Below are 25,361 nucleotides of genomic sequence, written 5' to 3'. Positions count from 1 at the left end.
AGTAACAGCTTAAGCACATCCTTAGCAAAACCATTTGACTATTTCTTCTTCAATAAACAAATTATCTTTACATAAATACTCACAAAAATCAGTTAAATTTTTTTTTCAGTAGCAAGCACRCTTCTCACTTGAACAAATAATGACACAAACACATTTTTATTGATTTTTTTCTCAGTGAGCAAAGATACTGACCAAACATTTCCCCATGGAATACCATTTCTAAGAAGCAGATTCTGACTCCTCTACAGTTAGTGGCAGTGTTATGCTGCTCTGGAGTGTTATCGCAATTATAACACTGAAGGCACGTCATGATAACAGGAGTTAAGAATTTCTATGTATTTATGAAGTTTTGCTCATCTCCTGTGACTAGTAACATAACCTCAGGTACAGAAGAAAATGTCTCCCAYGTGCAGCGTTGATAGTATTATTTGTGTCTTAGAATTATAAATGCAGGATGATAAAAAAAATCTTAAGTACTAAGAGGTGATATTTTGCTTCMTAGATAACCCTCCAGGGATAAATCTAAACTGTGAGCCTTAAAAATCTTCACATAGTGAATAAACACAAGAGCAGGAGAGCTGCCAGGAGAGAAGCTACATGGCACCTTTGCAAATTTGACTCTTGTCTAAACCTTTGTTGATTGATTTAGACTTTGCAACGTGCATAACTTGCATCTTTCATAGGTTTGAAGAAGTTGACCCAATGTTCAGTTCTGCCAGATTTGGTCTAAGACAYTGAAGTTGTGGGTGCACATAAAATATAGGAAGGGGCTCAAAAATGATTGCTTTCCAATTCTCACTTTGTGTATGTGTGTGCAGAACAATTAAATATTGTTTCAGATGGAGAACACTAAATATCCACAGCCATAAGGAGCATCGTACATAGGTTCATGTTCATTAAATGTTACCATCATTCCCATTAATTTTCACTGTACTCCCTGCTGTATTATTGTTCAMGTTTTATCACTGAACCGCTAGTGAAAAGCAGCACAGCTACCTATCTAGGCTAGGAGCCTTGCAAGCTTTCAGAAGAAAGGGTCAGAAGAAAAAATGTGGCCCCAAATTGCTGTTTCTTTTTCCACATTCTGGTCAAATTTAGAGACAATTAGCTGCTAACTGAGAAGAGCCTCTTACCCACAATTATACACTAATATTAAGTACTGAGGTCAAAGCTGCTGTAGCCCCAACATCTGGAGAGCAGTTGATTAGTGCTCTTCGTCTCCCCTTTGCCATTAGGAAGACTGCAGCTTTGGGGCAGCAGCTGAGATGAAAGGGCTGAGATCTCTTTAAGAAAATCTGTGAAGTGAAAAAGTAAAATAAAATAAAATAAAATAAAATAAAATAAAATAAAATAAAATAAAATAAAATAAAATAAAATAAAATAAAATAAAATAAAATAAAAACATCAGGCTGGAGAGTGACCAACAGGGACAGGAAAGAAGGGGGTAACGCAGTTCAGGAAGCCACATTGAAAAGAAAGGAGACAAATATAATAGAGAATGATGTCTTAAAAATGCTCAATAAACCAATTAGATCAGAATTATAAAATGATGAGGCGGTAAATATATATTAGATTGCAAAYGAACCAGCTTATCCCAAGTTATAAAAGCCCTATGACATAAACAGGAGGATAACTGGCACAGAAGGAAGAGAAAACCTGGTAACAAGATTTCAGTCGTATGGGAAGCTTCACTCGGAGAGGATCTTTAACACTCAGGGCTGGCGTTTCACGCAGCGCTACCACAAAGCACAACCCGGGCGCCTTCCCCGACCTCCCCGCGCGGCCTCACRCCAGCCTCCAGCTGCAGCGGGGCCAGCACGGTCCCCTCCAGCAATGAAGATAGAGGGTGGCAGCAGAGAACCTGACTGCAAGAAGGATGGGAGGCAAATCCAGATATAATATCTCCATTTTTATTATGGGTTCAAGGGCAGGTGACCCAGTCCCTGTCACTATGGGAGATTAACCAGTGGGGGTCAGTTACAGAAGGATGCTCACAGCTTTACAGGTGTTTTCTAACTCTTCACAAGTGTCTCATACTTTTGCAGCTTTTCCGCTGCACGACRGGTGCCAACCCTGCACGCACAGCTCCGTGACTGCGGGGGAAATACGTGTTGTTCACGGGCCACCACCTCACTCGCATCCTGACTTGCTCTCAGCCGCGCGAGCTGGCCACTTTCTCCTTGCACCTCGGCTGAATGAGCTAGGAAGGGTGCAGGACAGTCCGGGCTGTGCTCTCCTTGCACAGCGCTAGCCGCAACGCTGAGGCTGCTCTCTCCCAAGGGAGCTTCCACAGGCAGGATCTAACCCCCCTGTCAATGCTCCTCTGGCACTTCCCTGCAGAGCTGAGCCATGTGCCTCCCGCGCTCTTCTCATCTGGGCACTGAGCAAGTCAAYGCTGTCTCTGATTGCAAAGGCACATCTTTTTTTCTTTCTTTCTAGTTGCCCATAATGGCTGAGCAGTAYCGGGTTATTTTGGATAAATGTTTCAGGAGGGAGTAAATGAACTGGTGATCTTAATGGCAGCTATAAATGTTATTGTCTTGGTTGTTGTCATTTTATTGCTGGACCATGACTGAAGCAACAACTACAGGCTGATCAGTTGAAGGAATGTAGTGAAATGCAGAGCTACATTGACTATGTGCATATTAAAAAGGTACCTAAAATAGACTACAAAAGAATTTCAGGTCTCAGAATGTCACATTTCTAGGCAGGCTTCATAAAAAGAACCTAGCTTCCAATTGCTGCTGATAAAAATCTTCATTATAGTCCTAGCTAAAATAAATTTGCAGATACTTAGGTTCCAGATCAGCACACGTTGGGCTAGGTGGGACATCACAAATGATTTATACATATAAGAAAAAGAGTCAGAAAAGCTGTATCTTTCTGAATATCTTATCTGCATATCTTATGCATATTTCCATTTCATTAAAAAAAAAGCAGAAGAGAAAGGAGAAGGAGAAGAAGATTGTTTTGTTGACTGAATTCTGAAAGAGGACAATTATATATTCAAGACTACCACGAATTAACTTCAAAACAAGGAATATCCTTAAAATATATTTTATTAAAAACGTAAATATAGACTTTTCTATGTGGCAATGAATAGTCTAGCATGTCATTCACTCTGCCCACAAAAGCAACAGATAACTTGGACTTATTGATATTACATAAACATAAAATGTGCCCCCATATGTTGCATGCTGCTCTATTTGAGCAGTGACCCCAGAATATCCTGTATCTCTTGTCATCCTGTCATTCCATATTGACTTGCTTCTTTGGGCCAGAGGTGTTCCTGGTGGCACTTCACAGTTCACTGGTTGTCGAGTATAATACTATTCTGTGGAAATGAGTGTTGGAAAATCAATAGTTCTTTGTTGATTAATAAATGATTTTCCACCAGTCAAAACATTTGTGCTGATATGTTGCATTTGTCTAATACTAAGAGATGCTGCTGGAATGGTGCTCACATACAGCTGGAAGCTCCACTCACAAAACACCAGCTCCAAACGCTCACCTTTTTCTTTTTTTTTTTTTTTTTTTTTTTTTGATCCTTCCAAGCCTTTCACAGGAAATAAAGTCACAGTAAGCAGAGAAAAAGAAGATGCCTCAGAAGCTTCGCTCTCAAGCCCACCAGCAAGAGCAGGCTCAGGGGCTTCCTGCTTCCCACTAGATGGTGCTGTAAGATTTAATTTGCAAGAGTTAAAAAGTTGTGGGAAAGGAAGCAAGCGTGGGCCTGTGCCCTGGAGACGAGTGGGTTCCACTYGAGAGGAGTCAGTCCTGCAGCCTCGCTGGGCTGCAGGTGGGCCTGCCTGTAGACATTGGCCCTTGCTAGAGGGCTGCGGCGAGCCCTCTCCAACGTGTTTGGTGGAGCTGGACACGGTTCTGGTCCTGCTGAATATCAAAGGCAGCTGTTTGCTCAGTGTCAAAAAATGTTCTGCACAAAAGTTATTTTAATATGTGCAGTTAGTGTATTCATAATGGCCTTCAGAGTTTACTTGGTTTGTTTAAAGCATGGTAAGTTTTCACAGGAGACCATTTTATTGCCTCTACCATCTGTCTAATCTCCCTCTACTAGTGAGACAGGAGCTATACGAGAGCTCAGCCGTGCTCGTCCAGAAAAACATCAACACATCTCACAGCGAGACATCCCAAAGAAGTGAGAGACAGAACATGGTGGGAAGGCTTCAGAGCCAGGATCAGGTGAGAGGGCTCTTAATCTGTTGTGCCCTGCTGCACTGTCTGTGAAATGGGGACTGATATTTCTCTGTGAACACAGAGAGGCTGTGAATCTAGCTCGGGATGCTGGTGAGGTGCTCTGAAAGCTGCCCTCACTTCTGCTGCCCTCCCATTTGGGATTAGCAGCTCCAATGGCCTCCTGGGTGCCCTGTCTTCTCCCAGCCAGGCTCTACTCCAAGGCGTAAATCAAGAGAAGGGTCAGGATGGACAGTGAGATGAAATGGCTCRGGGGGTCTAAAGGGAAGATGGGGCTCTTAGCCCATCTAATCTGATCTTTGTCTAGTACAACCCCCTGCATTTATTCAAGTTCTCCTCTCCTGAGCTTTCAACATGTATATTGGTGAATGCTGTCCTGCAGGGTCCAGCCTTGATACAAAAACCAAAAAKGAAAGGGCCACCATTGTCTTCTCCTGCATTACTGCCATGACTGTGGCTTTATCACTATTTCTCTTCTTGAGGTATTTATAGCTAAAGCAGCTTGGGCTGTGTCCCTAGCAAGGAGAAGAAGGAAAGCTTGCTGTAAAGCAATCTCTCCTAGGCTTGCTTCAGCTTCACGAGTCTTTCTGCACTGCTCACAGCTTGTCAACAGCTTCACGTGACTTCCCTTAGTTCTTGCAGATGAGCAGCATCTGGGTGTGACGTGTCGGATGGAGACGTTGCTAATGTGCACAGCGATGTGAAGTCAAAGGCCCCGATTCTCGTTCACATTGGAGACCTTTCCCCGCTCTGGCAAATTACATTACACTTACATCCAATTTCATGCTCCTCTAAAATGCCAGTGTTGTAAAGGGGCCAGAGTGTAAATAAGGAGTAGACTCTCATTTATTCATATTGACTTAATATTAAAATACTGACCAGACTCTTAGGGTTGCTGCACTCTTGCTAATCTTATACTAGTAGAAGTACATATGAACTAGCACTTACATATGCTAAGCCTGCTGTGCAAGCATTTTGGTATTTTATATTGCAGCTCAAAGATTTTTTGATGATGAAAAAGATTCTTTTACTTAGCAAGGGCAGAAGTGCGGTTCCTGAGGGGGCTGCTGCTACGGTTTGTGTTGAGGTGGGAGACCTGATTCCCTGCTCTCCAGACCTCCGTTAGCATAACTTCATTCACCTGTTCAGTGAATTCACTCCTGATTTATGCCAGCATTAATAAAAAAAAATAAAAAAAAAAAAAAAAGGAAAGAACCAGACCTGCTGCTTGTGCCCTAAATTACCTCCCTAACCACCTTGCTAAGACATCCTTGATTCCGCACTTAGAAATTTCCTTTGTTACTTTTCAATACATCATTAGCAACTGCTAAATAGGGGCCCTGAAAGGCAATAAATACATCTGCATTTCTAAGCGTGGCTGATGCTTTCTTTCCTTAAAATCACTTACATGTGGCATCTACTTGCTTGAGTCATTAACTCCCCTTTTACAGAGGCTGCCTGTGTTATTTTTATGCTTTGTCCTTAATGTTTGCTTACATTGTCCCTCTTTTCCATGTCAGAGAGCACAAGGTGATGTACTCCATTAAGGCTGAGTAATATATAGACAGAGAGAGAGAGGAAAAAAACAGAGAGTGATGAAAGAAAAAAGAAATGCATACTAAAAACCTTGTGTGGTACTTAACAGAAAACCCTGCTGCTCATATGAAAGCAATCTATGAAAGGAGACTCTGACTACTAGAAAGCGAATGCACATGACTGAGGTAATAGTACAATTAAACCATCAGAGTAAAATAACAGAAAATATAGTAGTAAGGTGAATAATAAACTCCAGTCATGAAAGCACAAGGTGTAGAAGGGAAATTACACTTCCACTCATCATCTCTTTATTAGGGAACTCATTAAAACCAGAGCAGTATAAATTCTTCCCAAGAAAAAATTGGATGGACATATGCAAGCCYCTAATGCAATATACGTGCATCAAACTTCCCAGAGAATCCCATGTGGGCACAAAAGGAAAGATCCCTCTGCTGATGCTAATGCAATATTTTCATTAATTGAAACTTCGTGCTTCTCAAACCCAAATTTTCTCTTTCAATTCCTTTTCCCTTTTCTCTCCTGTCTCTACTTTAACCTAAAAATGAACCTAGGTCTCTGCATGCTGCTGGCTCATGGTATATCAACATATGTAAACTGACCWGAGAATGTAAGTAAAATGGATGTAAAATGACCAGGGAAACCAGGACTTTTGGAATGGGGAAGAAGAAGATTTAGGATATGCAAAATTAGAATGGAGGTGTGTGTCTGTCTTTCTGTGTGTATAATTTTCTGCCTAGCAAAAAGGGAAATAACAGTGGCAGAAATTCCCAATGAAAACAGCATGTTTACAAAAACATTTCAGCTTTATTTTTTATTAAAAGTGAAYGTTCTGTCAATATAATGTGCTGAGACTCAGAGACCTTAAAATAATTAGAATAACTTTCCTGCATCTAATTTGAAAAGTGCAAGGGTTGCCAAAATAGATGTTGTTGTTTCATTGTATTCCTCTGGGGGTATATTATAAGCACACACTCAAACATGCATTAATATTTAGAGCTTGTAATCCTTAGCTGTTATCCTTCAACTAGAGAAATTCAAGAGGATATCAGTGCAAAATTTCACAAAGGGATTGTTTTTCATCTTTTCTGCTGTTAAAGTATTTTAAATGATGCAGGCGTGCTACAGTGACAAATTAAATGGAATCTGGATATTTTTAAGCACATATATTAAGCCCTCAGTTGCACAGAGAGAAACTGGCAAAGACACAGCTGGAGTTTGGTGCACAGTCCTTGGTGACTTTCAAAGCCCTTGTAAAACCCTGCTCAAAACCACTAATGGTGCCTCGGTTTTGAAGGAAAAAAAAAAAAAAGAGAGAGAAAAAGAACATGTATTTTAACTTTCTGTGAACTTTCTAGATGTAAAAGCATACTTCCTCCATGCTTATTTAGTGTACCTTTATGTACTTTTAGATTTAAAATATTTTGGAAGAGGGATTCTACTTCTGTAAAATATATATTTCTGTATGATAGACTGCCATGCTCAACATGAAAATGGACAACTTACAGATAATATCTATAGTATTGCTATAACCATACATTAGTGTTCTAGTATATGACTGATACGCTGGTGATGTGGTCAGTTTACCTCGCCTGTAAGTGTTTCGTAGCACATTGTTGCAGCAGCCTCTGCCTCTACACAGGCACAGCTGGATGAGGTTGGTGGAGATCAGCAGTGCACTTGCTTCCCTCCCTTCTGGGGACACATCTTCCCTCTGGCGAGACACCTTTTCCTCTTTGCTGCCTACACCGTGAGAGTTAATGTTCTCCAGCTGACTCCCCTGTGCTGACAGGGGAAATAAAGGATGAAAATAAGGGTACTGAAGTTGCAACACCCTGGCACCAGCAGCCCTGCTAAGACTATCATACCAACAATGGAAAGTCAGCAGCGTAAAGGAAAAAGTCAAGGAGAAATATTTATGAGATTAGAGCTGGCTAACCTTTCAGAGTATTTTAATTTCCATGTAGGAGATCCTTCTGAAAGAGGCATAAGGAGCAGYAGCTTTATTTTCAGGCGCTTCCTCTTGCTCCATTTAATTGTTTGACTTGCCACTGGCAGGATTTGGGCTTGCATGCTATTTTCTCTTTTGATTTTGCTAGATCTCTGCATCCTGAGAAGGCCTTGGGGAGCTGCTTCTCCTTTTGCCTGCCTTACTTGATGCTGCTGTCTATTTTTCTGCAAATYGTTTTCTCTGCTGTGGTAATGGGTCCAAGATTTACAGTGCTATAGTGTCCTCCAGCAAGAATGCACTGGAAGCAAAGAAGCTTCAATGGTGGGTAGAATTTGAAATTGTGTTTTCTTTCTTCCTCTCTTCTGTGGTGTGTCTAGCACATACCCTCCTAATGGGATGTTGTTCTTAAAGGTGAGAAATGTGGCCTTAAGCCATATCAGCTGGATATAGGCTGAAGTTAATGGCTGAGCTACTCAATCAAGGACAAAATGTGTTTGTGGAACATTAGAGTCAACAGGGAAGTTTTCCAAGAGTTTAGATGTTTGCAGGAGTGGGGTTGCAGTTTGGGGATGGTGTTGGGTGATAATGTTGGACTTAAGAAAATCAAATCTTTTCATAAGCTCTTATCATTATAGTGGATGGTAAAGGGGAAATAATCACTGGTGTTCTTTTCAACTGACTGAATAGTTGTACAGCCACTGATTTTAATTCTTTTCTAGTTAAGATTAGGAGAAACACTAAAAAAAYTAAATAAGAAGTGACAGAATCCAGGCCTTAAACACCTACTCTGATAGCCCAAGAGAAAGCTTGTAATAAAGAGGAAAATAATCCTTTGACAGAAAATAAACCTTAGAAAGGAGAAGCTGAATATATGCTGAAATTCAGTGGGAAGAAGAAGCCTTTCCTCTGGGACCACAATGGGATCCAGAGATTATACTTGAAAAAAATAATCACTCTCAAACCTCCTTCTGAAATTGTACAGGCAATTTGAGATCCCGGGAGGCCTCCTGCTTCCTTGTGCAGTGAGTGGGGTGCTCAGTAGAAGGCTTCCTTAGCTGAGAAATTTTAAATAACTTAACTATAAATTGCTTTACAAACTGCAGCTGGCATCTTGTATTTTAGTTGGAGTTAGTGGTGATGTGACCAGATTTCCTGGAAAGGTATTCAGAAATACTTCTATTGATTTAGACTTTCACACAAATCTTTTATTCCTAGCAAAATTCTCTGGGGGGTAAAGTTTGTTTTCTCACACTATGACTGTGTCAAAGAATTCTGTATTACCTATCAGACAAGGTACTTGACAAAACCAGCTTAAGAAAGAGAGAGAKATTTCATTTGGTTTAGAAAATAATRTAAGAGAATTCTATTATTCTGGTTATTTAACTTTATTTTTCTGCCCCCAGTTTCACCTCATACCACAGACGTTGCTCTACCATGAGACTAGTAGGAGTCACTCAGTCTGACTGCAACACCTTAGAGCTGTGATTTATTTTGACCTCAGCCTTGCAATAAACTCTGTGCGTAGAGGTATAAGGGTCCTTCCGCATTAGATCTTAATAATAAAGTCATTTAATCTGTACTCCTATGTAAATTCATGCAGAGAGCCTGCTGGCTACTCAGTGAAGATCCTCAGTTCTTGGAGGCAAGAGCTGAGCTATGGGAATCTCCTGGGACCTGGAGTCTTCCAGAGGAGGGAGCTCCTTGCCATCYTCTGCTGGAATGTGGGGAGAAATAATTTGCCTTCTACAGGACACATCTGCCTTTGTTTAGAAGGCTGGTAGGACCGTTTCTGCTMAGATACATTTTGGATCGATCTTGAGGCTAATAATAATTTTTAAAAAGTTATTCTTTTATGGTGTCYACTAAACAAGAGCCTCAGCCAGAACTGTATTGAACACGTTTGACAGCAAGACCCCAGAAAAAGAAAAGGGAAAGGGCAAAGGCTTCTYGCTGGGAGATGTCCCGCAGCAGGGCTGCACATCTGTCTGCATGCCCTGGGCTGGCATCACCCCTTGGAGGCTGCAGAGGTGCCGAGAGCGGCGCGGAGATGTCAGCCCTCACGTCCATCTGTATCAACCCTCTCAATCCTGTTGCCTCCTTTTCCTCTTATGCCTCCAATATTCCTCTCCCCAGCCCCCTACAAAGCTCTTTATTTTTTTTTCCTTACTTTTTTTCTGTGTTTCAGGAGGAATTTCTCCTTGAGGGAACCCAGATAATGCAGTTCAGTCATCCACATTCCTGGGCTGGACTTTGAGCTTGTGCCATTCGAATTTTTCAATAGGAAAAACTGAAAACTAAATCTTAAATCAGGGACAACTTTTGCCAGAAGCTCCTGCTGAAAAAGTAACATCACTCCCCCCATATTTACCTAATTTTGATTTTGGGGATTGGCAATCTTAATTTGCTGTTTGTTTTTATTTAAAATTCTGCATRTTCCTTGTTTTGATTCCTGCTTCCTTTTTACATTTTCTCCCTATTGTAAAGTTAAGGTATCATGCAAGAAGCATTTATTTCCAGAAGCAGTTGAAGAAACAGTTTGAATAATGAAAAAGCCTCTTTTATTGCATTGCTGTCTATAGCAGCAATATCTAGAAGGCCTACAAAGCACGTAGCTCCCTGTAGAGCAGAATATGTCTGCTTATTGCAAAGAACCCTATTTAGCATTGGTTTAAGTCACTTTCTGAAGGAACTCTTAAGAAGAAAAAAAAAAAAAGAAAAATAACCTGTGTTTCCACGCTTTTCTGCCTCTGTATTAGTCACTTGATTCTGTTTCACATTAGACTGTAAATTCTTTGTGTTTATAGCACAGCTAGTGTGTTGGGATCTCCATCCTGTGTGATTATCCTTCTCTGGCAACGAGGCTGTGCCAAAATACAGTTGAATGCTTTTATTTATTTACACCATAGTCATATAAATTWCACAATGTGAATGTCCTATTGAAAGCTGTGGACAAACCATGGCTCACTGATAGACTATCTGTGCTAGGTGAGTAGCAAAGCTACCACCAACTTCCAGAGAACAAAAATTTCACCTTGCAAGTCTGATAACTTTTGGCATCCATTCTGACACTGGGAATATGTGACTACGCATCAGGAAGAAGAACCTGAGTATTAGTGAAAGAATGACACCCATGTGATGTTTTGCATCTCACCTAAGAAGGAGGAGCTGTGTAAAAACAAATTCCCACAAAAGACAAAATGTATGAGCATAAATTTGACATCAGTCACAGAAATGTAGAAGAGCAAGGGGAATATAAACAAATCAGGATGAGCATTGCTAAGCAGTGTGTCCAAGTACTGGTATTAACTAGGTTGCAACAGTATTTTTATCTTATATTTAACCTGTGTAAATTTTGTTTTGCATGCTATAAATAAAAGTATAGGTGAAGACAATGAATTTTGAGAAAAAGAAAGGACTGCAAATCCAAATCTTAAGATGATATATAATTTAACACTTAATCCTTGAAAAGCTTCTGTGAAAGAAAAATGACTCAGACTTTACAATAAATGATGGTCTATAAAGAACTGATCTTTCGTGGGATGACTTTGGTGTCTGTGACTCCATCTCTACATTTTTAATCTAGCTAGCAAGTGTTATAGAAGTGAATTGAATATATTTATCATAGGTGCTCAGTGTGGAATTTGAAATCGTTGTGCTATGCTTGACCCATAGGGGAATTGTATATTGCTCTGTAGGTGAGGTCTTCTGAGAGTCTACATTTTTAAAGTAATATGCAAAACTGACMTTTCATGAGGTTCCTTTTTTCCCCTTTATTCATCTAAAAAAAAAAATTAGTTTTGACCAGATACCTCTTGCAATTAATTTCAATAAGAACACTGCAGCGAAGGCCAGGCTATATAGCTACGCTAGCTGTATTCAAATCATCTGGCTTTAAGGGAATTTTATCCAGGAGTATTTTAGGAATTATCCTGAGCAACCTCTAAACTGTTCATGAACATTTCCAAGAATTGCTGGAGGATGGGAGTCTCAGAGGACTGGAAGAAGGGCAAACAAGGACTGTGGGACTTATTATCAATGAGTTTAACATCAGTTGCTAAAGTACTTAGTAAACAGTCACTTAATAACCTACAGAACAGACAATAGGTAGTTTTGTTAAGAGCAAATCATACAATACTATTTGAACAGCATTCTTTAATGTGCTTAGAAACCTATCAAAGTAGGACAAATAGTAGGGCAAAATAAAATTCATATTGACCATAGTACAGCTTTTGATGATCTCATGTGATGTTTTCATAAGCAAGATAAAGGAAAACGACCTAGACACAATTATGAGGTGGATGTACAACTGACTGCCATGCACTGTTTGAGTTTATTGTTCAATGGGTTACTTAATTCAGAAGATACAAGAGGTTGGGCCCCATAGAAGYTTGCCCTATTCTGATGAATTTGAAATCTGCTGCACAAAAGGATATAGAAGATTACAGTGGTGTGCAAATGAAAGTACAATATATAGCACTGCTGTAAGACATTCAAATGCCCTTCTGGGATGCATTAACGGGCAGGAAAATATAGGAAGTACCTCTGTGTGTGGCACCAGTGACCTCAGCTTGAATACTGTGTCCAGCTTTAGCAGTTTTAGGCTGGTTATTTTTAGAAGAACATACCTCTATAAATYGTGGAGTTCGGAGGTGGGTTACACGAACAGTAAGAAATGTGACTTCTTGTTCTTGGGAATGGTTGACAGAACTATGCCTGTGCTTTCTAGGAAAAATAAAAAAGGATGACAAAATGAGGCAGGTCTTCACAAATACAAAATGCATACCCTACCTCCAAAATTAGTAGGAAAAAAGTAATCTTGGTTGCTGAGATCAAAGATAATTTAGACTAGTCTTAAAGAAAGAAGCAGAAATACCTAGAACTGAAGACAACTGAGTGATGGCTACCTCAAGGGCTGATGGTGCCCTCTGCAATGGAAATTTTTAAGATCAGATAAGATGGTGTAAATCCACCTGATGTTGTCTCAAGAACAAAGCCTACATCAGGTGGCATGTTCTGCCACTCATCTGTAGATTGTTTGGACAATTTTCCTAGCCTTTTCCCAGGCTCTTCAGAAGCACATTTCTCCCAGGCTCTTCCAAAGTACATTGCAAGCTGTTAAGGAGTGTCACCATCTGTCCAGCTCATAGTTTCATAGAGAGCTTTCTCACATGGTAGGGGCAGGTTTCCCTGTTCAAACAAGGGCTAGAGCCATTCAGGGAGGRCAGTGGTTGCTAGCAAACTGCTCTTGCTCCAAGAGCAATTCATTTAGCTCCAAGTTCATTCTCTGATCAAGACTGGGGATTATCTGGGAAACAGGAGAGCCAAGGAAAGCTTCTGTGAAATACCAGAGTAGCAGTAGTGTCCTCTCGAACCTGCAAGGAAAGGAGAATGGAAATTCCTGAATTCAAGATTTCCCTACCAGAGTCCAGCTGGTGAACTGTGTATCAGTGGTCCATAACTGGCCTACATAATTTTCATATAGCTCTTCCCCATTAAAGATTTCCCAATAAAGCTAGATGGTAGTCTGGGAAATATTCCAAACTTTGGCACTGATCCACTCGTTCAAAATGTGTGGAAATCATTAGATGAAATGACCTCTTGAGATCATTTTCAACCTTACACAGCAGACATTTCTCTGAGGTAGTTATTTCACTCTTCTTTGGAGTAACAGCAGGATTAAAAATGGAAAAGCAAATAATGGATAAGAAAAAAGTCACAGTTTCAGTATCTGTTAATGATATAGCAAGTTCATGAGACTTCTATTTGTGCTAYGCGTAACAGAGTGTTAATGCAGATTTGAGAGAGATGGTATATTAAATTATGCCATTTGAGAATTATATAATATCTGTAGTGAAAACTTCTGGCAAATAGCTAAATTGTTGAATTGTATTACTTGAGAATTACAAATAGTGGAATTTGGGAGAAGGTTGTGACAAGTATAACAACATGCCTTGTCTTCTCATGTAGCATGCAGTGCCTTATTCTTCTCAAATAACATAATTGGCCTAGTATTTGTGATAGATCAATATTATTTGAAACAGTATTATATACCAGAATCATTGCAGTTTAACCTATCAGGAAAGAAAGGACAAAAAAAAAATCCCTCAATGTGATATCTCAATTATACGTACTAAGGTCTACCTGCAGGGCAAGAAATCTGCTGTGGAAAGACCCAATTTTAATGCTTCAGGCTTTAGATGTGGGAAAGACAAGATATCGTTACATTGACACAGAGAGCTGGATAAGGGCATATTTTTACTTAGGAGCTGTTCCTCTGCTTATCAGAGAAATCCCCCGGCATACAAAGGTCTGGCACAGCCTCATTCTGTGACRGACAGGGAGTGATCTTGCTGAGAATATGGCACCAAGATTACCTCAAGTTACAATTCTGCTTCAGAACCTCRGCAGAGACTACATGGGTGGCTCTTCTCTCGTGCAGAATAGTCCTTTCATCCAGTACTAATAATTAAATAGGAGAGTATGCTACCGAGTTTCTGTTGCTGTTGGGAGTATCCAACCCTCAYCATTAAAATGGTAAGAAATCAAAGTGTGTGAGCATGGTGAATAGGAATGTAAGCTGTTTACATAATCATTGTTTACATTCTGTTAGAGGTGACAAAATCAACAAGAAAAAAAAAATTTGTCAATGTTGATAAAAAGCAGATAAACAGCAGATTAAACAGGACATAGAGAGCCTTATAGCCCAATTATACATAATTTGCCATGGACATGGTTTAAGAAAGAAATGTACACAGTGACTTAGAGAAAATTGCTTAGCTTGACCACATCTTTATTAACAAGAAAACAGTGCCTGGGGGCAAACTGTCCTTGAAAAATATCTCCTGGAAATAATACTGTGTCATCATCTCCTGTCTGGTGATGAAGAAGGCTTTTCCTCCCATTCCTCAGCCTCTCTAAAATTTTATAATTASTAGAGCCTCTTCAAAATCTACCTGACCTACCTGCTTGCAACAAGCTTCCTTGCTTTGGTGAGCCTGGGTCTGCACTTAATCATCATGGGTCTCCTGCAGTCAGTTTTTCAATATCTACGCGGTGACTTGGTCCTACTTTGCATCCACGGTACTGCAGATCTGGGAGGCTGTGATACCTCTCCCAACTCTGACATACCTCTTTATCCAAATAGCATTCTTGCATCCTGTCTGGAGTCTTATTCTCACAGTTTTCTGTACTGATGCACTGACTGCAAGCACAGAGACAAATCAACCATATTGCCAGAGAACTGAATGCATAGGTCTATGAGGAGTCTAAGGAAAATACCTTTCTAGCTTCATTTTATCCCAGCTGTTTATGAAAAGCATGCATTTTGTTCCACCAGCAATAGCCCCATGAGGCATTTTGTTGATCACATTTAAACATGACAATGAGTTTCCTATGAAATTTTGAAAATCAGAAGATACTGAAGTGGATGAAGATGGTGACTTGTTGCCCATTGTCTTTGCATCATGAAAAGGGGATATGGGAAAAGTTTTTTCACTGCCATTAAAGTAACATGAATATTAAGGACAGAATGTCAAAAAATAAAATGATAGCCTAGGAAAGACTGAAAGGTGCAATGCCTTTTCTAGTGGCTTAATCTTTTCTTAGAATATGAACTGTGACCCATTGCCTAATGGACTTCAAAATGAATAATGTGAGAGTACCTGAGAAATGGCCAGAATAGAAAAAGAATCTGTTAAGGAATATTTGGATAAGTTAAGAAAGACTCAAATTACCTTGGCCTTTGACAAAACCTCATAAAGCACTGAGCACTTTTTGAGTTTATGGACAATGGGAAAAATTCCAGAAATCTAGAGAACAATAGTCGTACCACCATCTTAGAAAACAGAGAGCAGGTTTATGTAAAGAATATCTGGCTAGGAAACAGTACTGTAAAAAGTACCTATAATGGATAACAAATTGTACATAACTTTAAAATGATTTTTTTGATCAAGAAGAAAGAAATCACTATGGGATGTTTGAATAACATATGGAAGAGAYGGGTGATAAATACTGTCTTTTACATGGTAATGTCTTGGTCAGAGCAGTATTTCTAATATCAGAGTCCATGTTTTAAAAAATATACAGGTATAATGAGAAGATATTTATTTATTAGGAGGTAAAAAAAATCTATAAGATGATTTTTGTGGAAAAGCAGAGAAGGAGGGGAAGTGTAGGTGTTAATTGGGTAACAGGTAGCTATAAACAGGCAAGTAGTCATTTATTCACAATTTGCACCGAGAAACTTCCAACTGAACATATAGGAACAATAAGGCTAAGTTAAGTATTAGGAAAATTTTCTTATTATTGAGGCAGTTTGGTGCTACATTGGAGATAGTTGGATACTCATCATTGGAAGTTTTAAAAATAGTTTAGACAAATGTCTCCTTGCTTGAGAAGAGCAGTTGAACTATGTGACCTTCTGTGCCTGGCATTTCTTTAATTTGTTTCTTCTAGCACATACCTTGATTTTTAAGCAACCTATTTTGTGGCACATTCAAATTCMAGCTACAGGCTCTTTGTTTTGTTGGCCATATGCTTTTCAGCACAAAATCGTGTGCTGTGTTTGACAAGCTGAAAGGCTCCAGGGACATCTTGTTGGAAGAACACAAAGAAAAAATACTAGGAAGGTGAATGAAGAGGAAATGAGGAATATATTAGCTATCCAGCTCGAAGAAGTGTTGCAAATATCACTAACCCAGATCCTCTTGCCTTTGAGCCCAACTAATTACAGGCTGAGTTTGCAAGGGGTACTGTGTAGCACACATATTTATGGTATCGTGACCACTGCAGGGGTTTAATGAGTGTTTCAGCACAGGAGAAGACACCATGAGCAGATGGAAAGGCAGCAGTAATCCACAGACGTATTGATGAGGCGTGCAGGCCAACTGGGTGCTGACCAAGAGCAGCTGTCTCTCTCTCTCTGGGCTAGTCTGTCTGGGAGAAGAAGAGGAAGTTCCAAGTAACACTCTGTGTGTTCATTTCTGCTTAGTGCCAATCTAGTGTGCTTATTTTTTGCAGACCCTGTCTTATCCATAAACAAGATGCAATTTTCACTACCCAGGAATTGCCACCATTGAGAGCCTGCATCGTGATTTTCTCCTTTTGGTGATGAGGCTGTGTGGAGAAGGCTGTCTCTGGGAGAAAGAAAGTGAACCTAGGGAAGAGGAAGTAAAAGGTGACTCTGATAAATTCTCCACTGTTCAGAGCCTACAAAGCCATTGGATAGAGACTATATCTGAACACATGCCTCTCTTATGTGCCTACCCARTAAGTTTCATGAAATTCTTATGTACCTACTATGTGCAAGTCATATATTAAGGAAGAGATGTTCTTTGGCTTAGCCTAAACCTATTCATAATCAAATTCAGCTGAACAGGAAAACACTACTTTAATACTAAAAAAAAAAAAACAAAAAAAACCAAAAACAGTGCTTGCAGAGAATCTTGTTTCAGTTTAGCTACAAGGGTTTAAATTCACATCTGGTTAAGACTGTGTGATCAAGGCCTTCGGGATGCACAACTAGAAATTGCCTAGTCCATCCTGCCTGCTCAGGCAGGGTCACCTACTGCAGGCTTCCCAGGACYATGTCCAGTTGGTTTTAAGTAGCTACATGGATGGAGACTGCACAATCTCTTTGAGCACTCTTCAACCCTGCTCCCAGTGAAGTGTTCTCTTGTATTCAAGTGGAAGTGGTATGCAGGTCTCGACACTAAGTTATCAAGGAATTAGGAGGACCTAATAGAAACTGGAGTAGAGCAAACCCTTTAACTTGTCAAGAACAAAAAAAAAAAAAAAAAAAAGAAAAAACAACCAATCATTCTTAAAGGCTCCTATAAAAATCACTGTGTGGTGAAAGAAAACATTTTCATTATGAGAAACGACTGGTAGTAACCTGGAGCTGTTCCTTGTCTAACGGGATTTCAGTAAGTTTGCAGTGCCTTAGTTCAGCACTGTGGTTTCAGGCCCCCCCAAAAAGCTTGTATGGAGGAAAGCCAGTCTGCTTGTTTGTYTGTTTGTTTGTKTGTGTGTGTTCCTTTTTACTGTATCAGTTAGTTTACCAGAAGTTACTATTTTTAATAAGCTTGCCTCACATAAGCTAGGACACTAGGGCTACAGCAACATTACCTCATTAATACAACATTACAATACCAACAAAACACTGAATAACACATTCCGCTCTGTCAGTATCAGGACCAAGGGTCAAGTAGACTTTTTTCATTCTGAACATTTTTCATCTTGCTTTTAACTTACATTTTTAGCATATCCAAGGCCCACTCAAAATATAAGCAAACTGGCCAGGAACCAGGACTCAAGGAGAGTCCAGTGACATCTGAAATTAGTTATATGAATATGGGTGAGGGCTAGCTGAACAATGTGAGGATGATTCTCTTAATATTATCTGAAAAGATACATTTCAAAGAACAGAAAAATTACAAATGCTGAATCACCATGCAAGTGTTTAAGGAGAGCTGGCAACCTTAATTCTATTATTTCCTCTCTCCAAATGCTGGATTTTGCATTTTTGCTAATATCCTTGTAATATAGGTCTTGTGTGTGCAGTTTTCTAGGTTGAAAAGCAAACAAACCCTTTCTCTTCTGTGCAGTTATGGTACRCCTGCAGGCTCTCTCCATAGATCCAACTTTCATTCCACCCCACACACCTTTGCCACTTGAGTAAATGCTGCACCTGTGAGATGTCCTCTAGAACGAGGCTGAGCATCAGTGGGAYACCTGCTGAAATCGTTTTCAGGGATGTTTGCTGCCAGCAGATCATTAATGAGACCCTTTATTTCTGCTCAAACCAGCATCTGGAGGACAACCCTGGGCAGATACTTGCTGGATACATTTCCCACCTCTTCCAGCTATGATTGCTGAAGCCTGTGGCACATAGGAATAAATGAATCCCTTCAGAGTTGAGGCTCTGTGTTTCAAATACATTTTTTTCTTTTGTATAACACACTTGTTTGCAATTCAAATAGTATTTGTATTTGCGATGGCTTCCATCACAGCTGTGGATTTCCCTGTTTACTCTGATCGTCCCCCTTGCACCATGTCAAAACCTGTCTAACCCCATGCTGTCCTTGCGTAGCATTTCAGACTTCTGGCAGGCAGGTATGACACCTTGCTCGTACCAACTGCCTTGCTTTGACCAGAGAGGTCCAAATGGCATTTGCAGCTCTTCTTTCCAGGAATCCGTAGCTGGTTGCTATAGTGATAAACAAGTTGGCTTATTAGAAAAAAGAACAAAGCGCTAGAGAAAATGATTTCAAAATGGCCTGCGTGCTTACATAAACATGCGATCTGGTTCATTACCAGCTCAGACAGCTGGTTGCTTGTTTCTGGAACAGCACAAACACCAAATATATGATTTTAGCAAGTTCAGCTGGTCTCTGCTGCCTGTCTTTCCGGGACAGACCTATACTTCCCATTTATCCGTGGTGTTCCTCTGCTTCTGAGAAGAATTCATATTCTTCGAGACTTTCACAACTGAAGAGTGCAAGAAAATATTGTTGCTTTAGGTCACTGTTCAAGTGAGGCTGAAATAGGTATAAAGGAAAAGATGAAAACAGATTAATTGTTGCCACATTCTATACTGTTCCCTTTTCCTGATCATTTTTGTTTGTTTGTTCTTCTTCTGCTTATGTAAAGGTGCCTGTACACAGACTGAGGGTGGCTGTCTGTGCCTGTCAGGTGGTAGAATGGGAGTATTTCATTCTCAAGGCTGGCTTGATCATTGGTCCTTCAGGACCAATAAGAATAAGAAATAGAATAAAATAAGAAACTTTTCCTTGTTTAAATCCCTAAATATGCAGTGACTCCACTGAGGTCAGGCTTGAGCCCGTGAGCGTGTAATAGATGGTGTAGTAGGTGGATACTCCAAGTAAACAACTAGCTGCACTGCTGGTGCTGGCAACAGGCTTTTTGTGATGATGACCATAGGACCCTGTTTGAAGATCAACAAATTATTGCGAGTAATGGGACCCATCCTACATGTCTTTGCCAACAGGCTGGGCAACCTCATAAGGAGAGCTTTAAACTAGAAAAGATGGAGGGAACAGGATAGTTATGTAAACCAAAAAAGCAAAATGGGTCTCAAGTGGGGATATGTCCAGCAATTTCGTGCAGCTAAGGAAGTACCTACAAGACAAGATTGTAGGGAATCCTCTTGCATTCCTCTTGGGGAAAACAACATGCTCAGATGACTCTCTGAAGTGCCTGTAAATAAGTGCATTCAGCATCAAGGAATAAACAGAAAGTAGAAATAAGTGTGTGGTCACAGGGCTGTGATCTTATCACAGTTACAGAGACATGATGGGATAGCTCACAACTGGAATCCTGCCAAGGATGGAGACAAGTTCTTTAGGAAAGACAGATCAGGGTGGTGAGGAGGCAGAGTTGCCCTTTTTGTGAGAGAGCAACTGAAACATACAGAGCTCTGCCTAGGTGTGGAGCAGGAATGAGCAGGAAAGGATTAAAGAGCAGACTAACATTAGTTACGCTGTGGCGAGAGTTTTCTACAGGCCMCTTGATCAGGAAGAGGATGTAGATGAGGCCCTCTACAGATAGCTGAAAGTAGCCTCACAATCGTAGGCCCTGGCTCTCAAGGGACACTTTACCCACTCTGGCATCTCCTGGAGGAACAAAACAACACCAACTTTGAGAGCACTGATGATAACTTTCTGACAGAGATGATGGGGAAGTCAACAAGGAAAGGTGTGCTGCAGGGCCTACTACTAACAAACAAGAAAGGGCTGGTTAGAGATGTGAAGGTTGGGATGGTAGAGTTCAGGATCATGTGAGGAGGAAGCAGGGGGAAGGGTAGGATCACAACCATGGGCTTCAGGATCCTGGGAACTTCTTGAAAGAATCCCATGGACCAGGGCCCTAGAATGAAGCAGATTCCAAAACAATAGGTTAACATTCAAGGATCACTTTCTCCAGGCTTGAGAACGGTGCATCCCAATGAGAAAGAAGTCAAGCACAGAAGGCAGGAGACCTGCATGGATGAGCAAGTTCCTGACAAAACTCAGACATAATCAGGAATTGCTTAGATATAGGCCACTTGGGGGAAATACAGGCCACTTGGGGGAAATACAGGAATGTTGCCCGTGTGTGCAGGGATGGGACTAGGAAGGCCAAGGCCCATTATGAGTATAATCTTTCAAGGGATGTCAAGTACAGCAAGAAGAGCCTCTTACAGCTAATACATAAATATCGGAAATGGGTAGCTCTGCTACTGAATGGGGTAGGGGCCCTAGTGCCAAAGGATATAGAGAAGTCAGAGATACTAAATGCCACCTTCAGTCTTTATTAACATAGCCCTCAGGAATCCCTGACCCTGGAGACCAGCGAGAAAGTCTGGAGAAAGGGACGCTTTTCCTTGGTCAAGGAGGATTGGGCTAGAGATCATTTAAGCAAACTTGACGCTCACAAGTCCATGGGCCTTGATGGGATGTACACGGGAGTGCTGAGGGAGTTAGTGGATGTCATTGCTAGGCCACTCTCAATCATCTCTGAAAGGTCATGAAGGACAGGAGAGATGCCTAAGGACTGGAAGAGAGCCATTGTCACTCTAGTCTTCAAAAAAGGAAAGGAAACTACAAGAGCCAGTCAGGCTCCCCTCAATCCCTGGCCAAGGGAAGGCCAGTAGTGTCCTAGCCTGCCTTAAGAAGAGTGCTGGCAGTTGATCGAGGGAGGTGATCCTCCCCYTCTACTCAGACTGACTGAGGTGATATCTAGAGTGCTGTGTCTTCTTCTGCGCTCCCTAATACCGGAGGGACATGGAGCTCCTGGAGCCAGTCCAGAAAAGGTCACTAAGATGATAAGGGTCTTGAGCGTCTTTAATATAAGGAAAGGCTGAGGAATCTGGGTCTCTTCAGCCTGGGGAAGACTGAGGGGGGATCTTACCAATGAATTGATAAAAACTGAGGGGGATTTGAGGGGAGGGTGTAAAAAGGATGAGGCCAAATTTTTCTTAATGGTGCCCAGCGATGGGATGAGAGACAAAAGGCATAAAGTCAAACACATGTGAATGTCAGGAAAAGCTTTATTACTGTGATGGTGACTGAGCACTGGAGGAGGTCTCCCAGAGAGGTGGGGAAGTTTCCTTCCCTGGAGATATTCAAAAACCACTTGGACAGGGTTCTGAGTAATGTCCTCTGGGTGGCCCTGCTTGAGCCCAGGGGTTGGACTACATGATCTTTAAAAATGCCTTCCAGCYTCAACCATTTTGTGTTTTTCTGACACTCCCGTGAGAAGCAGCGCCGATGCTGTTTTTAGACTATTGACACATTTTGGTTGACTGAATGAAGCCAAAAGTTATCATTTCACTAGATGCTAAACAACTAGTGAGTGCATAACACTAGAAACTAAACTGCATTTATTTAATTTAGATAGGATGGCTAGTCTTATGCCTTCCACATTTTGAGTCACTCCTTATCTGTTTTTACTCATCACAGTAATGAGGCTCATGAACCACCTTTGCATGCCAGATTTGATTACCCATTTTCAGTTATCACCAGCCACTGCTGTTGAAAGCAAACAGCCAAATATTCCAAAGCAATGAACCATCCGTGAGTTAAATTTACTCAATTACAGTCATGCAGAATAGAACTATTTTTTTCTACAGTATTTTATCCACTAGTTAAAAATAATTGCACATTTTTATATGTTTATCCAACTGTTTTTGCTTCTGTTTCCCACAGAACTGTAATAGTTTTATCAGCTGCAGAGCCTACAAAATAATCAATGTTAATAGCTTTTTCCAAATGCTATCTGTAACTCGGACTGGCTTTCCAATATCTGTAGAAGAACAGCCTGTAACGTTATACCTAGCTTGAGAAATTCCTGATACTGAGAAACAGAGGGGAAAATCAAAAGCTGTTTTGAACAAGGAGAAGTCTTGCCCACTGGGCAMGTCCTGCGGAGAGGCTGGTGTTAGCAGAAGCCTCAAGACGAAGGTGCCTGATGGCCACGCGACCATCTGAGTGGGAGAAAAATGAAAGGATTTTTGATGTCGAGGAGGTGGGAGTGCAGATGGCCCAGCCAGAGCAACTCTCGCACCACGCCTGTCCCTTCCTACAGAGGTTGGAAAGGCTGCAGCCAGTGGCGAGCGGATAAACTGGGGCATGCAATTCCTGGCTAACATTGCGGTCCCCGATGACTGTGTCCAGCCAGTGCAAGCTGGAAGAGTCTGCAGCATGCTCTAATTTGAAACAAATAAATAAACAAATAAAGCCTCTGCAGTCCTACACAGAATATTCCCTTATCTAAATGAGATTTCTCTTGCCGGTAAGTGCATATTCATGCACTGTTTTCCGACAGTGCCGTCAGTGCCAGAGCTGGGCATCCTCTGCTGGGGATGCGCTGGGTTGGAGCAGCGCATAAAACAGAAGGGGAGCAAACAGCCCCAGCACATCTGGGACAGAAACCTTTGGAGAATGGGGGACAGCAATGAGAATCAGCAACACCAAAATAGATAAGGTAGTAATCAACTGCAAACCATTCTGGGCCAGTTCCTAAAGAGAAATGCCTACCCACACACACCATGATACAACTCGGAACATGCCCTGTGCTGCACATCGTGTGCGAAACCATAGGAACAGTCTGAGTCGCACCGTGATTGGTACCATCCATCACAAGTTAGAAACTTGTCCTTTGTTTCAGAGCAACACCCAAGGCCTCAAATCAAATGTGACAATTTTTATAATAAACAGTGCTGAGATGTTTTGCAGCAAAAAACTATCTTTGYGGACTGTCCCTACAAATGAAATAGGTATTTCTTTGGGTCCCTCCAATTTCCAAGAGAAGAATATTTGCTTATCTGGGAACAACAGTTCCATAAATAATATTTTTGCTTGTATGTATTGCCTTTCAACAAYAGGATTTCCATGGGAATTCTCTCTTTTACCTTTCCTCGTAAGATAATCTATGCTTAAAGCTAACAGCAAATGTATTGCATTTAYCACCACCACACCTGACACGCTTGACTTACGACCTCTGAGTCTKCTCTGTAGCATGTGAAAACATCTTACAACAGTGCTGGAATAAAAGCACACGATCAAACAGCCAAGTATCCTGTATCGTTATGTTACAGATGTTATGTACAGTTGGAAAGAGTAAATACTATGTTAGCAAATGTACAGAAACATTAAATTTATCCAGCMGATTCCAGGAACACAATTAAAGAGATGGAAGAAAACCAAACAGTCCACCAGAATATCTCCCTGGTGCTGAGTTAGTGTTTGCGCTCCTGTCTAAACTGCRGCAATTAAATTAGCTATTCTTATTGCTGCCTTTATTAAGGTCTTATTAAGTATTAAGTATTCTCGCAGCTTGGCTCTGAATATGTACACAAAAGTCCCACTAGAGAGAGCATTTTTAACTGGAAAAGACTAAACAGTCTGTGAAAAATGWCAGTTAAAGCCATGCATTTGTAACCCCTCGTTTCTAAATTCTGCCCCAAAAGGGCTTTTAGTGTCCTGACATGGTAATATAGGTTTATGTTACCTTGAAGCTACTAGCTTTGAATCCACTCCTCTGAAATGACTTCTGACTTTCAGATGAGACCAAACAGTACTATTATTGCTGTATTGCTTAAATAACATGTGTTTGCATTATTTGAATGAATTCTCTCCGTAAATACYGGTGGATGGTAAATGAGAAAACAACGGCATGCTCCGCCACTGGAGAGAGATGTTATTTAGATTATCGTCCTCTATCCAAACTGCATCAGCACAAAATGGACAACTGTAATTTCATGTCTGGGATGCTATGCTTTTGATTTAGATATATTGTTTAGGCTTGCCACAACCCTCCGTATTATTTCATTAATCACACAGCCACCCTTCTCTTTCTTCACTAAACATGCTAGCTCTAATTACCTCTCTGCTACACAGATGTTTCCTCATTTGGTCGCGTGCGTGGTCGTGGGTCACCCTCCCTTTCCCATGGATTTCAGCCTGTGTGACTTTCACCACTTTCACGTCCTTTCTGGGTGTGAACCCTCTGGGTTAATATGACCCTTTGAATAACAGATTGATTGCTAGGGAGATATGAGTGATTGATATACACAGTCCTCATTAGCTGTATTTGTTACACACATGCAAATGTGAAGGAAAGCGTTAGTTTAAGCTAAGGAGGCTGGTGAGAAAACAATAGATTTCTTTAACCCCTACTATTCCCACTAATGATTTTTTTTTTTTAATGTTTTAATGTTTTGAACAGGGAATTAATGAGAATGCAGCAATTTGTAAATACCGATGCTGTGTTCTCTGCAGCACAAGGATGCAAAAACATAATTCAACGTGTAAACAAGCGCTCCGGTAGCACAGTAGGGAACGCTGAGGAAGCGCTTTGCAAACTTCCCTGGGAAGAGGCTTCATGAGAGGGCTGAGATCAGGCACTTCGTGCGCGTTGTGGCACTCGAAGCGCTGCCTTTTGCTCAAAGGAAACAAGGGCAGGAGCTTATAAAGATCTCGTATGCGATTGACGTCTAAAGAAAAGCTCTCGAGTCGTTTGCATCTCCAGAGAAGAAACAAAGTAAAAGCTGGTCTGAAAAAGAGTAAAGAAAGGGAAATTCCGCTCGCTGCTGGCGTGCGGGAGCCCGGAGCGGCGCGCGGCCCGCGGGACCCTCCTCCCGCCCGCC

General features: G+C 41.0%; 1 protein-coding gene across 1 annotated transcript in view; it reads left to right on the top strand.

The window, feature by feature from the left end:
* The first annotated feature begins 3,974 nt into the window (after window positions 1-3,974).
* Window positions 3,975-25,361, top strand: part of B3GAT2 (beta-1,3-glucuronyltransferase 2) — a 37,190-nt gene continuing 15,803 nt past the window's right edge. The window contains exons 1-3 of the mRNA XM_026051274.1: window positions 3,975-4,011; window positions 4,073-4,197; window positions 22,550-22,599. Of these exons, the coding sequence (XP_025907059.1) occupies window positions 3,975-4,011; window positions 4,073-4,197; window positions 22,550-22,599 (212 nt within the window). The remainder of the gene's footprint in view (window positions 4,012-4,072; window positions 4,198-22,549; window positions 22,600-25,361) is intronic.

This window comes from Nothoprocta perdicaria, unplaced genomic scaffold (genome assembly GCF_003342845.1).
Source record: "Nothoprocta perdicaria isolate Ctin4 unplaced genomic scaffold, notPer1 scaffold_74, whole genome shotgun sequence".
NCBI classification, from domain to species: Eukaryota; Metazoa; Chordata; class Aves; order Tinamiformes; family Tinamidae; genus Nothoprocta; species Nothoprocta perdicaria.
Note: the sequence above shows the minus strand (reverse complement) of the source record. Positions and strands in the feature narration are given on the sequence as shown.